This window comes from Ovis canadensis, chromosome 3, assembly GCF_042477335.2.
Source record: "Ovis canadensis isolate MfBH-ARS-UI-01 breed Bighorn chromosome 3, ARS-UI_OviCan_v2, whole genome shotgun sequence".
Classification (NCBI taxonomy): Eukaryota; Metazoa; Chordata; class Mammalia; order Artiodactyla; family Bovidae; genus Ovis; species Ovis canadensis.
In genome coordinates this window covers 76,009,602-76,025,898 of record NC_091247.1, presented here as the reverse complement: position 1 = coordinate 76,025,898, position 16,297 = coordinate 76,009,602, and the positions used below count along the sequence as shown (strand labels likewise).

Below are 16,297 nucleotides of genomic sequence, written 5' to 3'. Positions count from 1 at the left end.
GGGGCTGGTGATGGGCAGGGAGGCCTGGCGTGCTACACTCCATGTGGTTGCAAAGTTGGATATGACTCAGTGACTGAACTGACCGGATGTGATGTTTTTATTTCTTTATAGGAAAAAGGAAATTTAACAAAATACTGTTTTTTGTATTTGTCAAAATATGTTGAGAGATATTTCACCCCAGGTAAGAGTAGGGCGGCATGGGATGATCTTGTGCATAGCTAGGTAATAAATAATCATTGCAGTCGCTTTATGGGAGATACTTAGATTCGATTACTGTTAAGAATTAAAGAAGGTGTACCCTGCCATTATGATTGTTGTTGTTCAATCGCTAAGTTGTGTCTGACTTTTTGGGACCCCATGAACTCCAGCATGCCAGGCTTCCCTGTTCTTCACTATCTCCCGAAGTTTGTTCAAACTCATGTCCATTGAGTCAGTGATGCCATCCATCCATCTCATCCTCTGTCATCCCCTTCTCCTCCCGCCTTCAATCTTTCCCAGCATCAGGGCCTTTTCTAATGAGTTGGCTTTTCACATCAGGCAGCCAAAGTATTGGAGTTTGAGCTTCAGCATCAGTCCTTCCAAAGAATATTCAGGACTGATTTCCTTTAGGATGAATTGGTTGGCTCTCCTTGCTGTCCAAGGAACTCTCAAGAGTCTTCTCTAATGCCACAGTTCAAAAGCATCAATTCTTTGGCTCTCAGCTTTGTTTATGGTCCAACTCTCACATCCATACATGACTACTGGAAAAACCATAGCTTTGACTAGACTGACCTTTGTTGGCAAAGTAATGTCTTTGCTATTTAATATGCTGTCTATGTTGGTTATACCTTTTCTTCCAAGGAGCAAGCGTCTTTTAATTTCATGGCTGCAGTCACTATCTGCAGTGATTTTGGAGCCCCCAAAAATAAAGTCTGGCACTGTTTCCGCTGTTTCCCCATCTATTTGCCATGAAGTGATGGGACCAGATGCCATTATCTTAGTTTTCTGAATGTTGAGTTTTAAGCCAACTTTTTCACTCTCCTCTTTCACTTTCAACAAGAGGCTCTTTAGTTCCTCTTGCTTTTGACTGTAAGGGTGATGTCATCTGCATATCTGAGGTTATTGATATTTCTCCCGGCAGCTTTGTTTCCAGCTTGTGCTTCATCCAGCCTGTTGTTCAGTGTAGAGTTTTTAAAATATGTTCTGTATATGAAATCTGTTTCAGATACATAATTTGCAAATATTTTCTCCTATTTTGTGGGTTTCTTCACTTTGTTGATAGTATCCTTTGATACACAAAGGTTTTAATTTTGATGAAGTCTGTTTCATCTTTTTTTCTTTTTACCTGTGCTTTTGGTATCATATCTAAGAAATCATTCCCAAATTCACTGTCATGAAGATCCTCCTCTATGATTTTTTTCTGAGTCTTGAGGTTTTAGGTCTTATGTTTTAGTTTTTAATCCATTTTGAGTTAATTTTTTATATGGTGTAAGGTAAGGGTTCAGCTTCATTCGTTTGCATGTAGATATTTATTTTTCTTAGCATTTGTTGAAAAGACTGTTGTTTCCTTGTTTAACATTCTTGTTATTTTTATTGAAAATCATTTGACCATACATGTGAGAGTTTATTTCTGGGTTCCCTGTTTCACTGGTCTTTTTTCTGTCTTTATGCAAATATACTGTTTTTGACTACTGTAGTTTTATATTAAGCTTTGAGGTCAGGATATATGGGACCTCCAGCTTATATTTTCTTTTTCAAGACTGTTTTTGTTATTCAACATCCTTTGAGGTTCCATATGAATTTCAAGATGGATTATTCCATTCACACCAAAAATGTCATTTGGATTTTGATAGGAATTGTGTTGAATCTTAACCTTTGTATGCATGCTAAGTCACTTCAGCTGTGTCTGACTCTGCAACCCCATAGACAGCAGCCCACCATGTTCCTCTGTCCCCGGGATTCTCTAGGCAAGAACACTGGAGTAGGTTGCCATTTCCTTTTCTACTTAGATGCCTTTGGGTAGTATCAGTATCTTAATATTCAATATTAACTCTTCTAATCCATGAATGAGGAATTTATTCCCATTTAGTAGTGTCATTTTCGACTTCTTTGCAGTGTTTTGTATTTTTTAGTGACAAGTCATTTTCCTCTTTGGTTGTGTTTACTCCTTAGCATTCTATTTGATGGTATTGTAAATGGAATTGCTTGCTTTGTGTTCAGGTTGTTAATGCATAGAAATGCAACTAATTTTCTTAATTTTTTTTGTATGCTGTACCTCTTGCTGAATTTGTTCTAACATTGTATGTGTGTGTATATGTATGTGAGAATGAAACTTTTGGGGTTTTGTACATAATAAGATGTCATCTGCAAACAGAACCGGTTTTACTTCTTCCTTTTCAATTTGGATACCTTTTATTTCTTTATCCTGCTTGATTGTCCTAGCTAGAATATATTGAATAGAAGTAGCAAGAGTGGGCAGGGCACCTTGGATGAAAAGGAAAAGCTTTCTGTGTATATTTTCTCTTTCTTCATGATTCAATCTTGGCAGGTTGTGAGTTTTTAGGAATTAGTTCATTTCATTTAGGATATCCAGCTTGTTGGCATGCAATTAGTCATAGTATTCTGTTATAATTCTTATTATTTCTGTAAAATCAGTAGTAAATTTTCATTACTTCTGATTGTAGTTTTCTTTATCAGTTGAGTCATGTATTTATCAATTTTATTGATTTTTTTGAAGAAATAACTCCTGATTTTATTTTCTCTATTGTTTTCTTTTTCTTTATCTTTGCTTTACTTGGTATTATTTCCTTCCTTCTACTAGCTTTGGGCTTTATTTGTTCTTCTTTTTCTCAGTTTATTTCAGTTCAGTTCAGTCGCTCAGTCGTGTCCGACTCTTTGCGACCCCATGAATCGTAGCACGCCAGGCCTCCCTGTTCATCACCATCTCCCAGAGTTCACTCAGACTCACGTCCATCGAGTCCGTGATGCCATCCAGCCATCTCCTCCTCGGTCGTCCCCTTCTCCTCCTGCCCCCAATCCCTCCCAGCATCAGAGTCTTTTCCAATGAGTCAACTCTTCTCATGAGGTGGCCAAAGTACTGGAGTTTCACCTTTAGCGTCATTCCATCCAAAGAAATCTCAAGGCTGATCTCCTTCAGAATGGACTGGTTGGATCTCCTTGCAGTCCGAGGGACTCTCAAGAGTCTTCTCCAACACCACAGTTCAAAAGCATCAATTATTTTTAATAATTTGAGATCTTTCTTCTTTTTTTAATGCAAACATTTACAGCTATCAATTTCCCTCTGAGCACTGTTTTGCAGCATCCCGTAGGTTTTGGTGTGTTGTGTTTTCATTTGTCTAAGATATTTTTTATCTTTTGCAAAAGATTCTGATTCCTTTGATTTCCTCTTTGTGTGTTTTTTTTTTTTTCTCTTTGATCCATTGATTTTTTTTTTTTTTTTAGACTGTTGTTTAACTTCTGTGTCTTGTAGATTTTCTGGGTTTCCTTCTACTTTTATTTCTGGTTTCATTCCATTGTGATCAAAAAAGATACTTTGTATGATTTCAGTCTTTTTTGTGACCTAACTTACCAGCCTGTCCTGCAGAATGTTCTGTGTGAACTTAAGAAAAATGTGTGTCCAGCTGTTTTGCAAATTTGTTTATGTTTGTTAGGTGTAATTAGTCTGTCATGTTCAAGTTTTTTATTTCCTTATTGATATTCTGTCTGGTGGTTCTATTCATTATTGAAAGTGGAGTATTGAAATGTCCCACTATTGCAGAGCTGTTTCTCCCTTTTTGTTGCATATATTTAGGAGCTCTGATGTTTGGTGCATGTGTGATGAATTGATCCTTTTATCATAATTTCTTTGTTTTTAACAGTGTTTGACTTAAAGTCTATTTTGTCTGATATTAGCATAGTTTCCCCAACCCTTGTGGTTACCATTTGCATGGAATATCTTTTTCGATAGTTTTACTTTTGACCTGTGTGTGTCTTTTGATTTAAGGTGAGTCTCTTGTAGACAGCATATTGCTGGGTACTGTTTATCCATTCTGCCAAACTGTTACTTTTGATTAGGGAGTTTAATCTATTTACCTTTAAAGTAATTATGGATAGGGGAGGAGTTATTCTTGCTATTTTGTTATTTTCTGTGTGTCTTTTAGCTTTTTTGACCTTCATTTCTTCCCTTATTATATTCTTTTGTGTGTAGTTGATTTTTTGTAATGACACATTTTGATTCCTTTCTCATTTCTTTTGTGTGTATTCCATGTTTTCTTTGTGGTTAAAAGTTGTTAGCAGCCTGTTTTGAACTGACATCAACTTTAATTTCATGTAAAAACTCTGCTCCTTTTTATTATTTCCCTGTTTGCTATGAGCTTAATTTGGTCTTCTCATTTTAGTTTCTTACAGTGGAATTTTAGGTCACTGATTTGAGACAGGTTAGGCTGCAGTCCATGGGGTCGTGAAGAGTCAGACATGACTGAGCGACTTCACTTTCACTTTCTTTTCTTATATAATCATTTAATGCTATAAAATTCCCTCTAGGCACTGCTTTAGGTTCAGAAGGAAATGGCAACCCACTCCAGTACTCTTGCCTGGAGAATCCCATGGATGGAAGAGCCTGGTGGGCTGAAGTCCATGGGGTCGCAAAGAGTCGGACACGACTGAGCGACTTCACTTTCACTTTCAAGTTTTAAAATGTCGTGGTTTTGTTTGCGTTCAGTTAAAATTATGTTTTAATTTTCCTTGTGACTTATTCTTTGACCCATGGGTATTTAGAAGTGTGTTGTTTAATTTGTAAATATTTGAGGATTTTCCAGATCTTTCTGTTACTGATTTCTGGTATAATTCCTTTTGCTAAGTGAACATATACTTTCTGTGTGTTACATTTGTCAAGATTTGTTTGATGGTTCAGAATATGATACATCTTGTGAACATTCTATGTGCTCTTGAAAAGAATGTGCATTTAGCTCTTTGGGAGTAGAGTTTTCTGTAAATGCCAGTTAGGTTATGTTGGTTCATTGTGGTGTTCAGGTTTTCTACATTCTTACTGAATTTCATTCTGCTTTTTAAATTGATTACTATGGAGAGAAATGTTGAATTCTCCAACTATGCTTGTGGATTTGTCTGTTAATATTTTCATTTGTGTCAGTTTCTATTTATATTTCCTTTTCGTGTTTGGCTTATTCTAGTTAGTACAGTCCTTTATATTTTTTATTTATCCATTGAACATGATGTCACTTGTCCTTTCTACTTCATTGTTGTTTAAAGTAAAACAGTTAAAACTTTAGAGATATTATTTAATTTTAAATTAGTTTGTATAAAAGCTGATACTTTTTTTTCTGGGCTTTCCTTTTTTAAAAAATTATTTATTTTAAATGAAACAAAGATGAATATTTTTAATAATAAAAGGTACAGTTCACTGAGAAGATAGACATCATAAACCACTAGAATATCAGAAGGGAAAAGGAAAAAATATATAATCATAGTGAGATATATGAACATTTCTCTGAGATATTTTATCAAATGCAGAAAAAATAAGAATAAGAGCATCTTGAAATGTCATTTATAATTTAAATGTAATAGATTTATATTTATATTAATCATGTCCTATACAAATATATTTAAAATTTTGTATCTCATAGGTTGTTATTAGATGTCAATAGGACATTTAGAAAAACTGGCAAAAAGAAAGAATTATTTTTTGTGTATGTGACCATGTTATATATATAAACATGTTAATTTTGAAATTATTTTCCATTATAGGTTATCATAAGATACTGACTATAGTTCCCTGTGCTATACAGTTAACCTCTGTTGCTTGTTGCATATCTTTTTTTTAATTAGAAAGGTATAAAAACTGATAAATATTACCTGAAAGCAGACAACTGATTTCTGTCTATGTATGACAGCAAATTTATTTACAATTTAAATATCAATTTATCCCCATATTACATAGAAATGCTGCTGCTGCTGCTGCTAAGTCGCTTCAGTCGTGTCCGACTCTGCAACCCCAGAGACGGCAGCCCACCAGGCTCCCCCTATAGCAGTGTTCTAAAATTCAAAATTAGGGAACATCACCTGACCAGGGAGAAATATATTTTAAGAAGCCACTTATGAAATGTTTAGATAATTTTATATTTTGCTGGTTCAGTGTTTTGTATACTTCTTTTGTATTCTTCCCTTTTATACTGACTTTTGTATACTTTCCTTTTATACTGACTTACGAAACTTTATTGCATTTCTTTCTGTTTTTAGGATTCCAGTTCTCAGATGGATTTGAGCATTCAGGTAACTGATGGTGACATTCATGAGATAATTCAAATAGGTGGAACTGGAGATACATCTTCCAATGATGAAATAGGAAATACAAGAGATGTAGATGAGAATGGATTGCTAGGGATTATTGGTGCAGGAGACCTGAAGGTACCTGAAGAAGAAACTGGCAGTGTATCAAATGAAGATTCAAGTGTGGACAGTAGTGATAATGAAGACCCTGAGATAGACCTTGTGGAAGAAGTAAGGATTATTTTTGAGTTGAAAGTTTTAAAAATTTATAACGTTTGTGCTCTAATATACTTTGGAACCAAGAGGAATAACAGTTCAGATCAATGCTGTCTTTAGTCTTTAAAGTGAGACTTACTTGTATTTGTACTTGTATTTAAGCTTTTGACCTTAAGCTGCAATGTAAATTAGTATTAAGTATTTAGGAATCAGTTACTATATTTGTTAGTCTTAACTAGAGATAGTGGGATGGGAGTGAAGTGAAAGAAGGCATCCAGGCATAATGTATCTGCTCTAATCCTAATATATGCCATGAAATCTTTGTGGAATGTGATAAGAAGCATACGTGTTATTAGCTATCATTTATGGTAGCCTTACATATGTCTCTGGAGAAGGAAATGGCACCCCACTCCAGTACTCTTGCCTAGAAAATTCCATGGATGGAGGAGCCTGGTGGGCTACAGTCCATGGGGTCGCAAAGAGTCGGACACGACGGAGCGACTTCGCCTTCGCCTACATATGTGCCGGGTACTATACTAAATTGTATTGCCTTTTGTTATTTAACATTCCACTGCCCTATGGCTCTTATTACTGTTCTCATTTTGCAAATGAGAAAACTGAGATATGAGGAGTTTTAATAGCTTGCCAAAAAGGTCAGTCTTGTGGTTGTTGAGTGGCCAAACTGGGAGTCAAACTGAGGCTGTTTGACTTTTAAGTACAGTACTATTCTTTGCACTTGGAGAGACAGAATATGTCCCTCTATCTTTAAAAAATTCAGAGTATCATAAAATTCATTAATGTGACTATCTTTCATCTTTAGGACCCTTTAAATTCTGGAGATGATGTTAGTGAGCAAGATGTGCCAGACCTGTTTGATATGGATAATGTAATTGTCTGTCAGTATGATAAGGTACTGTACTCACCTTTTAGACTGTGGATTGATTAATTGCATTTATAGGAGAAAGTATGCAAAATGATAGGAAATACTATGATGAGTTTTTATTCAGTTAAATTAATCTCAAACAGATAGTTAATTCTATAAATCTGAGGGGTAATTTGGGTCTAACACTGTACTGTGTGGTCTCAGTGATACCAAAAAAGTGATAGTCCTTGTCTTAAAGAGGTGACAATCTTATTGAAGCAAGATGTTTCTGTATGGAATAATAGAATGGCATACAATAAGATGGTAGGTAAATCAAAAGCTAAAATATGTGACAGATAAATCAAATACTAAAATACATGACAGATAAATCAAACACTAACATACGTGGCAGATAAATGAAATACCAAGATGAGTGGCATGTAAATCAAATGCTGAGATAAGTGGCACAGACAGCTAAGTCCTAGGAGTGGCTAGGAAATGCAAGAAATCATTTGTAGTTGGAGTTCTCCACAAATCCTTTCTGGGTGATGTGGGGCTTTTAAATAGGTCTTGAATGATTTGTAGGATATGGATAAGTGTGGAGAGTAGGTATTCAGGAGAGTAGAATAGCCTAATAAAAGGCAGAGAAATGAATGCATGTAGAATTATAAGAAAGAGTGAAGAGACAACTCTGCCTTGAATAAAGTGTTTTCCTTTTGAATATTTTAGGAAATGAGGCTGGGTGGGGGACAGAGGTTGAAGCAGATTGGAAAACCCAGAATCCTGGTAGGGAAAAATTCAGACTTGATTTGGTGGACATTAGCCCTCTAAGGATGATATTGAGAAAATTTCAATTGGGTTCTAAAACTGGCTTTGTTAATTTGGAAGTGGCAAATAGTAGGAACAACAGGGATGGTACATAAAATAACAGAGCCCAGACTAAAGATGGCCGCATAGAACCTAGAAGAATTAGAGATTATGATGGAAGATTCACTGGACTTTCAATACTATGTTGAAGAGAAGTGGTGAGAGTGGGCATCTTTGTCTTGTTCTAGATTTTAGCAGGAAGGCTTTCAGCTTTTCACTGTAGAGTATTATATGGGCTGTGGGTTTGTCATAAATAGCTTTCATTATATTGAGATTTGTTCCCTCTATACCCGCTTTCATAAGGTTTTTTTTTTTTTTGGTCATGAATGGGTGTTGAATTTTATCAGATGCTTTTTCTGCGTCTGTTGAGAGGATCACATGGTTTTGTCATTTCTTTTGTTAATGTGGTATATCGTATTGATTGGTGTGTATTGAACCATCCTTGTGCACCTGGGATGAATCCAGCTTGGTTGTGGTGTATGAGCTTTTTTTATGTGTTATTGGATTTTGTTTGCTAATATTTGGTTGGGAATTTTTGTGTCTGCATTCATCTAAAATATTGGCCTGCAGTTTTCCTTTTTTGGTAGTGCCTTTGTCTTGTTTTGGTATCAGTGTGATGGTGGCTTCATAGAATGTTTTGGGAAATATTTCTTTCTTTTCAGTCTTTTGGAAGAGTTAGAGAAGGATGGGTGTAAGTTCTTCTTTGTGTGTTTGGTAAAATATACAATAAGGAAAAGACAGTCTCTTCAGCAAGTAGTGCTGGGAAAGTCGGACAGTTGCATGTGTATCAGTGAAGTTAGAACACACCCTCACACCATATACAAAAGTAAATTCAACATGGATTAAAGGCCTAAATATAAGATAAGACACCATTAAACTCCTAGAAGAGAACACAGGCAAAGCATTCTCTGACATTAGTTTTCTTAGGTCAGTCTTCCAAGACAATAGAAATGGGACCTAGTCAAACTCACAAGCTTTTGTGCAGCAAAGGAAACCATAAATAAAATGAAAAGCTAAACAACAAGATCCTACTGTATAGGTCAGGGAACTGGTTTCCATATTCTGTGATAAAGCACAGTGGAAAAGAATATTAAAAAATAAGTGTGTGTATGCATAACTGAATCACTTTGCTGTACAGCAGAGATTGGCACAACATTGTAAATCTATACTTCAATAAAAATGTAAAATTAAGTAAAAAAAAAAAACTAACAAGGGCTTAATTTTCAGAATATCAAAACAGCTCATACAACTGAACAACAACAAAACAATGCAGTCCAAAGATGGGCAGAAGACCTAAATAGATATTTCTCCAAAGAAGACATACAGATGGCAACGAGGAACATGAAAAGATGATCAGCATCACTAATTAAATTAGAGAAATGCAAATCAAAGCTATGGTGAGGTACCACATCACACCAATCAGAATGACCATCATTAAAAAGTCTACAAATAACAATTGCTGGAGAGGGTGTGGAGAAAAGGGAAACCCTCCTACCCTGTTGGTGGGAATGTAAATTTCTATAGCCACTATGGAAAACAGTATGGCGGTTCCTCAAAAACCTAAATTAGAGTTGCCATATGATTCAGCAATCCCACTCTTGGGCACTTATCTGGACAAAACTAATTTGAAAAGATACATGCACCCCAGTGTTTATAGAAACACAGTTTACAACACAACAGCCCAGCACATGGAAACAAGCTAAATGTGCATCTACAAATGAACGGACAAAGAAGACGTGGTACATATGCACAATGGAGTATTACTCAGCCATAAAAAGATGAAATAATGCCATTTGCAACAGCATGGATGGACCCAGAGACTGTCATATTGAGTGAAGTAAATCAGAGAGAGAAATACCATATAATACCACTTATGTATGGAATCTAAAATACAACACAAATCAACAGACCTGTGAAACGAAAACAGACTCACAGATGCAGAGAACAGACTTGTTGCCAAGGAGTGGGGGTAGCGGAGGGAAGGATTGGAAGTTTGGGATTAACAGAGATAGAATACTATACATAGGATGGATAGATGACAAGGTCCTATTGTATAGCACAGGGAACCATATTCAGTATCCTGTGACAAACTATAATGGGAAAGAATATGAAAAAGAATATACATGTATGTGTGTATAAACTGAGTCGCTTTGCTGTACAGAAGAAATCAGCACAACACTGTAAAGGAGCTAAACTTCAGTAAAATTAAGAAAAAGAAAAAAGAATCATTGGGATCTAGTAATTAGCTGGATATGAGAGGGATTGACAAGGGAGAGTTGAAGATGCCCTATGCTGCTGCTGCTGCTGCTGCTGCTGCTGCTGCTGCTGCTGCTGCTGCTGCTGCTGCTGCTGCTGCTGCTGCTGCTGCTGCTGCTGCTAAGTCGCTTCAGTCGTGTCCGACTCTGTGTGACCCCAGAGACGGCAGCCCACCAGGCTCCCCCGTCCCTGGGCTTCTCCAGGCAAGAACACTGGAGTGGGTTGCCATTTCCTTCTCCAATGCATGAAAGTGAAAAGTGAAAGTGAAGTCGCTTAGTCATGTCCGACTCTTAGCGACCCCATGGACTGCAGCCTACCAGGCTCTTTGGTCCAAGGGATTTTCCAGGCAAGAGTACTGGAGTGGGGTGCCATTGCCTTCTCTGAAGATGCCCTATACACTTTACCTATTTAAAGTGTACAATTCAGTGATTTTTAGTATGTTTATGGGTATGTGTAACCATTGTTATCGTTCAGTTGCTCAGTTGTGTCCGACACTTTGTGACCCCACGGACTGCAGCACATCAGGCTTCCCTGCCCTTCACTGTCTCTGGAGTTTGCTAAAACTCATTTCCATTGAGTCAGTGATGCCATCCAACCTTCTCATCCTCTGTCACCCCCTTCTCCTTCTGCCTTCAACCTTTTCCAGCATCAGGGTCTTATTCAGTGAATCAGCTCTTCGCATCAGGTGGTCAAAATATTGGAGCTTCAGCATTAGTCCTTCCAATAAGTATTCAGGGTTGATTTCCTTTAGGATTGACTGGTTTGATCTTGCTATCCAAGGGACTCTCAAGAGTTTTCTCTAGCACCACAGTTTGAAACTGTTAACACAGTCAATTTTGGAAACTTTTCATCACCTGAGAGAGGAAGCCTGTTCCCTTTAGTTCTCACTCCCATACTGCTCTGTTTCTTCCTGTCCTCAGTAGTAAGGCACTGCTAATGTCACTGTAGATTTCCCCATTCTGGAGTTTTATAGGAAAAGAATTTATAATAGGTGATGTTTTATAACTCATCTCTCCTACCACACACAGTGTTTCAAGATTGATCCATACCATGGCTTGTAACAGTTCTGCATTCCTTTTGGTTGATGTGTTCTGGTTCTTTGAATGGATATACCACAATTTGCTTATCCGTTCATCTCCTGAGTGACATTTGAGTTTTTCCTAACTTTTGGCTATTATGAAGAATTTTACTATAAATAGTCAAGTTTTTTTTGTGTGTGTGAATATATATTTTCATTTCTCTTGGTATATACCTAGGAGTGGAATTCCTGGGTCATACAGTAATAATGTAAGGCACTATCAGACTATTTTCCAAGATGGCCGTACTGTTTTTTCATTCCTGTGAATAGTGTATGAGGGTTTAGATTGCTTCACATTCTCACTAACACTTGTTATCTGATTTTTTGATTCTAGCCATCCTAGTGAGTTTTGTGGTGTCTTGGACATCCTAGGACATCCTAGTGGTGTCTTGTGGTTTTGAGTTGCATTTCCCTGATGACTAATGCATATTTACACCTTTCACTTTTTTTCAGTAACAATTTCAATATACTCAGGTCAAACAGAAGATGATATTTTGAATTGCTGTAAAAATAAATCATTTTCTCTAAAAATAGGATCTTCTCTCCTATAACATTTTATATAGATAGAAAATGGCAATTTATATGCTAGTAAACATAAACATAAGAAGGAAAAGGTAATAGAAAAGGAACTGGTCTTGGTTTGAAACTGTTTAGATTCTTATTCTTATAAATAGTGTATTGCATTCTGTAAACAGTGTGATGCCTTATATAAGGCATTAGATTATATTTGCATTCCATAGAGTCACAAATAGTTTTCTAGACCATTATGGATATAGTATCCTTAGTGGTACTGCACTGTGGAAAATAGCTTGCAGTTAATTAACACAGTGCTTTATATTTTTCAAAGTATTTTAAAAAAATATTTATTTGTATGTTTGAGGTATTAGTTGTGGCTTGCAGGATTTCTCTTCATCATGTGAGATCTTTCCTGCATTGGAGAAGGAAATGGCAACCCACTCCAGTGTTCTTGCCTGGGGAATCCCAGGGACGGGGGAGCCTGGTGGGCTGCCGTCTATAGGGTCGCACAGAGTCGGACACGACTGAAGCGACTTAGCAGCAGCAGCAGCAGCAGCAGCATGGACTTAGTAGTTGTGGTACCGGGTTAGTTGCTCCATGGCAGGTGTAATCTTAGTCCCCCAACCAAGGATTGAACCCACGTCCCCTGCACTGCAAGGCGGATTCTTAACCACTAGACCACCAGGGAAGTCCCCAAAGTATTTTCTTATACACTGTCTTTTGCTTCTCGCAACAACCTGTGAGGTAGACAGAAAGAGTGGTGTTTGATATTTAGTGTTACCAGGTGGCACAGTGGTAAAGAGTGTTCCTGCCAGTGCAGAAGATGCAGGTTTGATCCCTGGGTCAGGAAGATCCCCTGGAGTAGGAAGTTGCAACTTGGTCCAGTATTCTTTCCTGAAGAATTCCATGGACAGAGGAGCCTGGCGGGCTGCACAGTCCATGGAGTTGCAGAGTCAGACATGACTGAGGATGTAGCATGTTAGTAAATCTGGTTTTCTGAGGGCACTCTAACTAGTGGATATTTTAAGAACAATACAAAAGCAAGACATTGGGGAACTACTGAAAATTTTTTGAAAAGGAAGTGAGAAAGTCAGAAGATAGCTAGCAAAGAGAATGCCTCTACAATCAAAGTGGGGTGGGAGAAACCATTGTTTCAGTGAATTTTTATGAAAGAATAACTTCCAGTTGTCTTATTTGAAGAAGTATTGAATGTAACCAAACTCAAGTAAATTGAAAAACTTCAGTAATAGTCTTGTAAGTTCTTTACTGCTTAGTGTGTTTTGAAGGCCAGTAGTATCAGTTCCCCTGGGAGAGTGTTAAAAATAAGGAATTTTGAGTCTTATCCTAGAGTACTGGATCAAAAAGTGCATTTTAACAAGACTCCCAGGTGATTTTCATGCTCATTAAACTTTGAGAAGAGTTGGGGTTTTTGTTTGCTTTTCAGTATATTTTATCTGACTTTGATTATCATATGAGATTTAACTTTAAAATTTATAAGCTAACAGTCAAGGGAAAAACTTTGAGATGAAGATGTACAGTGAAGAAGGGTTAAACGAAGGTCACTGATAAACATGATGAGTGAAAGTTATGGACATACTATTTCCGAGGCAGAATGAACAATATTAATATAAAGATTAAAATAATAAAGATATTATAGGGAAGATTAATGGTGAAATGAAACATTTTACTATGGTTAGGAGTGTTCTGTGCTATAAATAGGATACTATTAATAGTGGAATGTGAAACTATTTAAATATGTTCCATTTTCATTTAACAGTTTAGCTGACTTTGTCCCTTAGATGCTAGTATTACAGTGGGTAATTACTAGGTGTGTAGCACAGTATCTCTCTCTTTTGTTTTTTGAATAGATATTGCATACACATTGTTAAAATATCTAAATACTATAAAAGGTATACCATCAGGACTCTGGTACCCAGTCCTTCACCATCTGGTCTTCCTACCAGTTGCTCCCTGTCACTGCCTTCAGTGCAAATAAGTAACCAGTTACATTAATTTCTTTATATATTTAGTCTCTTTATTCAAGTAGAGCCTAAAGGGGTAGGATCAGTTCAGTTCAGTCGCTCAGTCGTGTCCGACTCTTTGTGACCCCATGAATCGCAGCATGCCAGGCCTTCCTGTTCACTACCAACTCCTGGAGTTCACTCAGACTCACGTCCATCGAGTCAGTGATGCCATCCAGCCATCTCATCCTCAGTCGTCCCCTTCTCCTCCTGCCCCCAATCCCTCCCAGCATCAGACTCTTTTCCAATGAGTCAACTCTTCTCATGAGGTGGCCAAAGTACTGGAGTTTCAGCTTTAGCATCAGTCCTTCCAAAGAACACCCAGGACTGATGTCCTTCAGAATGGACTGGTTGGATCTCCTTGCAGTCCAAGGGACTCTCAAGAGTCTTCTTCAACAGCACAGTTCAAAAGCATCAATTCTTTGGTGCTCAGCTTTCTTCACAGTCCAACTCTCACGTCTGTACATGACCACTGGAAAAACCATAGCCTTGACTATAGACAGAACTATATTTTGCACCTTGTCTTTGAAGAGATTAACAATATATCTTAGAAATCTTTATCTGGATATTTTTATAACTGTGTAATATTCCATTGTAGAATTATTAAAACTTATTTAACTCATCTCTTATTTGAGCTGTTTTTTAGTTGTTTGCTATTGAATGACCATGTACATAAAACATTTCATATGTGGGCAGTTTTATCTGTTAAATAAATCTCTATAAGTGGAATTACTGGGTTAAAGGGCAAATCTATTTGGTTAGATATTGCCAGAATGCTCTCCTGGAGGTTATTCCAGTATATATGCCTATTACAGTGTTTGAGAGTCCTCCTTTTTCTACAGCCTTGCCAATGGAATGTAATGAGACATTTGGATCTTTGTTATTGTGAAAGGTGAAAAATGATACTTTGGTGACATTTTTAACTTTTTGTGTGTTATGAACCATTTATATTTAATTTTATGTGAACTGCTTGTTCATAACCTTTGTCTGTTTTATTTATTTTTAATTGGAGGATAATGGCTTTACAATGTTGTGTTGGTTTCTGCTGTGCAGCAACGTGAATCAGCCATGAGTATACATGTATACCCTCTCTTTCGAGCCTCCCTTTCACCCTGTTAGGTTGTCATAAAGCACTGAGCTGACCTCCGTGTATTATACAGCAAATTCCCATTAGATATCTGTTTTACATATGGTAATGTATATATTTCAATGCTACTCTCTCAATTCGTCCCACCCTCTATGTTTTAAAAAATTGAATTATTAGTCAGTTTATTGATTCCTAAGAGTTCTATATTATTTTGGGAGAGATTAGCTCTTGGTATGTGCAAAAATACTTTTTCCTCAGTTATTTGCTTTCCATGCTTTTTCTTCCATTCAAGCAGATGTTGAACTTGTCAACCTTTATTTTTATGGCTTTTGAATTTTGAGTCATGAATAGAAAGTTCTTTTTTACCTCAGGATTTTAAAGGGATTCACCCATGTTTTTCTCTAGTATTTCTTTGGTTTCTTTTAAAAAAGGTAAGTCTTGATTGATAGAGCCATTTTTCTCGGTGTGACAGGTGATGATAAATTTTTTCCCAGATAGCTACCCAGTTTTCTTAATATTGCGTATTGATAAGTCTATTTTGTCTCCACTTAAAAGAGAATGATTTCTTTATCATCTACTGAAGTTCAGTATTTTGAATTTACTTCTTGATTTTCTGTTTTGTCTCATTGGGTTGTCCATTAACCTCTGCTACATTGCTTTAATTGTTTTGAGGTTTTTAATATCTTTATTTTATTTTTTAAAATTTACTTATTTTAATTGGAGGCTAATTAGTTTACAATATTGTAGTGGTTTTTGCCATACATTGACATGAATCAGCTATGGGTGTACATGTGTTCCCCATCCTGAATCCCCTTCCCACCTCCCTCCCCATCCCATCCCTCAGGGTCTGGGATCCCAGTGCACCAGCCCTGAGCACCCTGTCTCATGCGTCAAACCTGGACTGGTAATCTGTTTCACATATGATAATATACATGTTTCAGTGCTATTCTCTCAGATCATCCCACCCTCGCCTTCTGCCACAGAGTCCAAAAGACTGTTCTATACATCTGTGTCTTTTTTGCTGTCTTGCATATAGGGTCATCGTTACCATCTTTCTAAATTCCGTATATATACATTGATACACTGTATTGGGGTTTTTCTTTCTAACTTCACTCTGTATAATAGGCCCC

The 16,297-nt window shown here is 36.9% G+C and overlaps 1 protein-coding gene across 2 annotated transcripts in view; it reads left to right on the top strand.

Annotated features, from left to right (window-relative positions):
* Window positions 1–16,297, top strand: part of GTF2A1L (general transcription factor IIA subunit 1 like) — a 46,263-nt gene that overhangs the window by 25,979 nt on the left and 3,987 nt on the right. For both annotated transcript variants that reach the window (XM_069580449.1, XM_069580447.1), the window contains exons 7-8: window positions 6,235–6,495; window positions 7,301–7,390. In XM_069580449.1, the coding sequence (XP_069436550.1) occupies window positions 6,235–6,495; window positions 7,301–7,390 (351 nt within the window). The remainder of the gene's footprint in view (window positions 1–6,234; window positions 6,496–7,300; window positions 7,391–16,297) is intronic.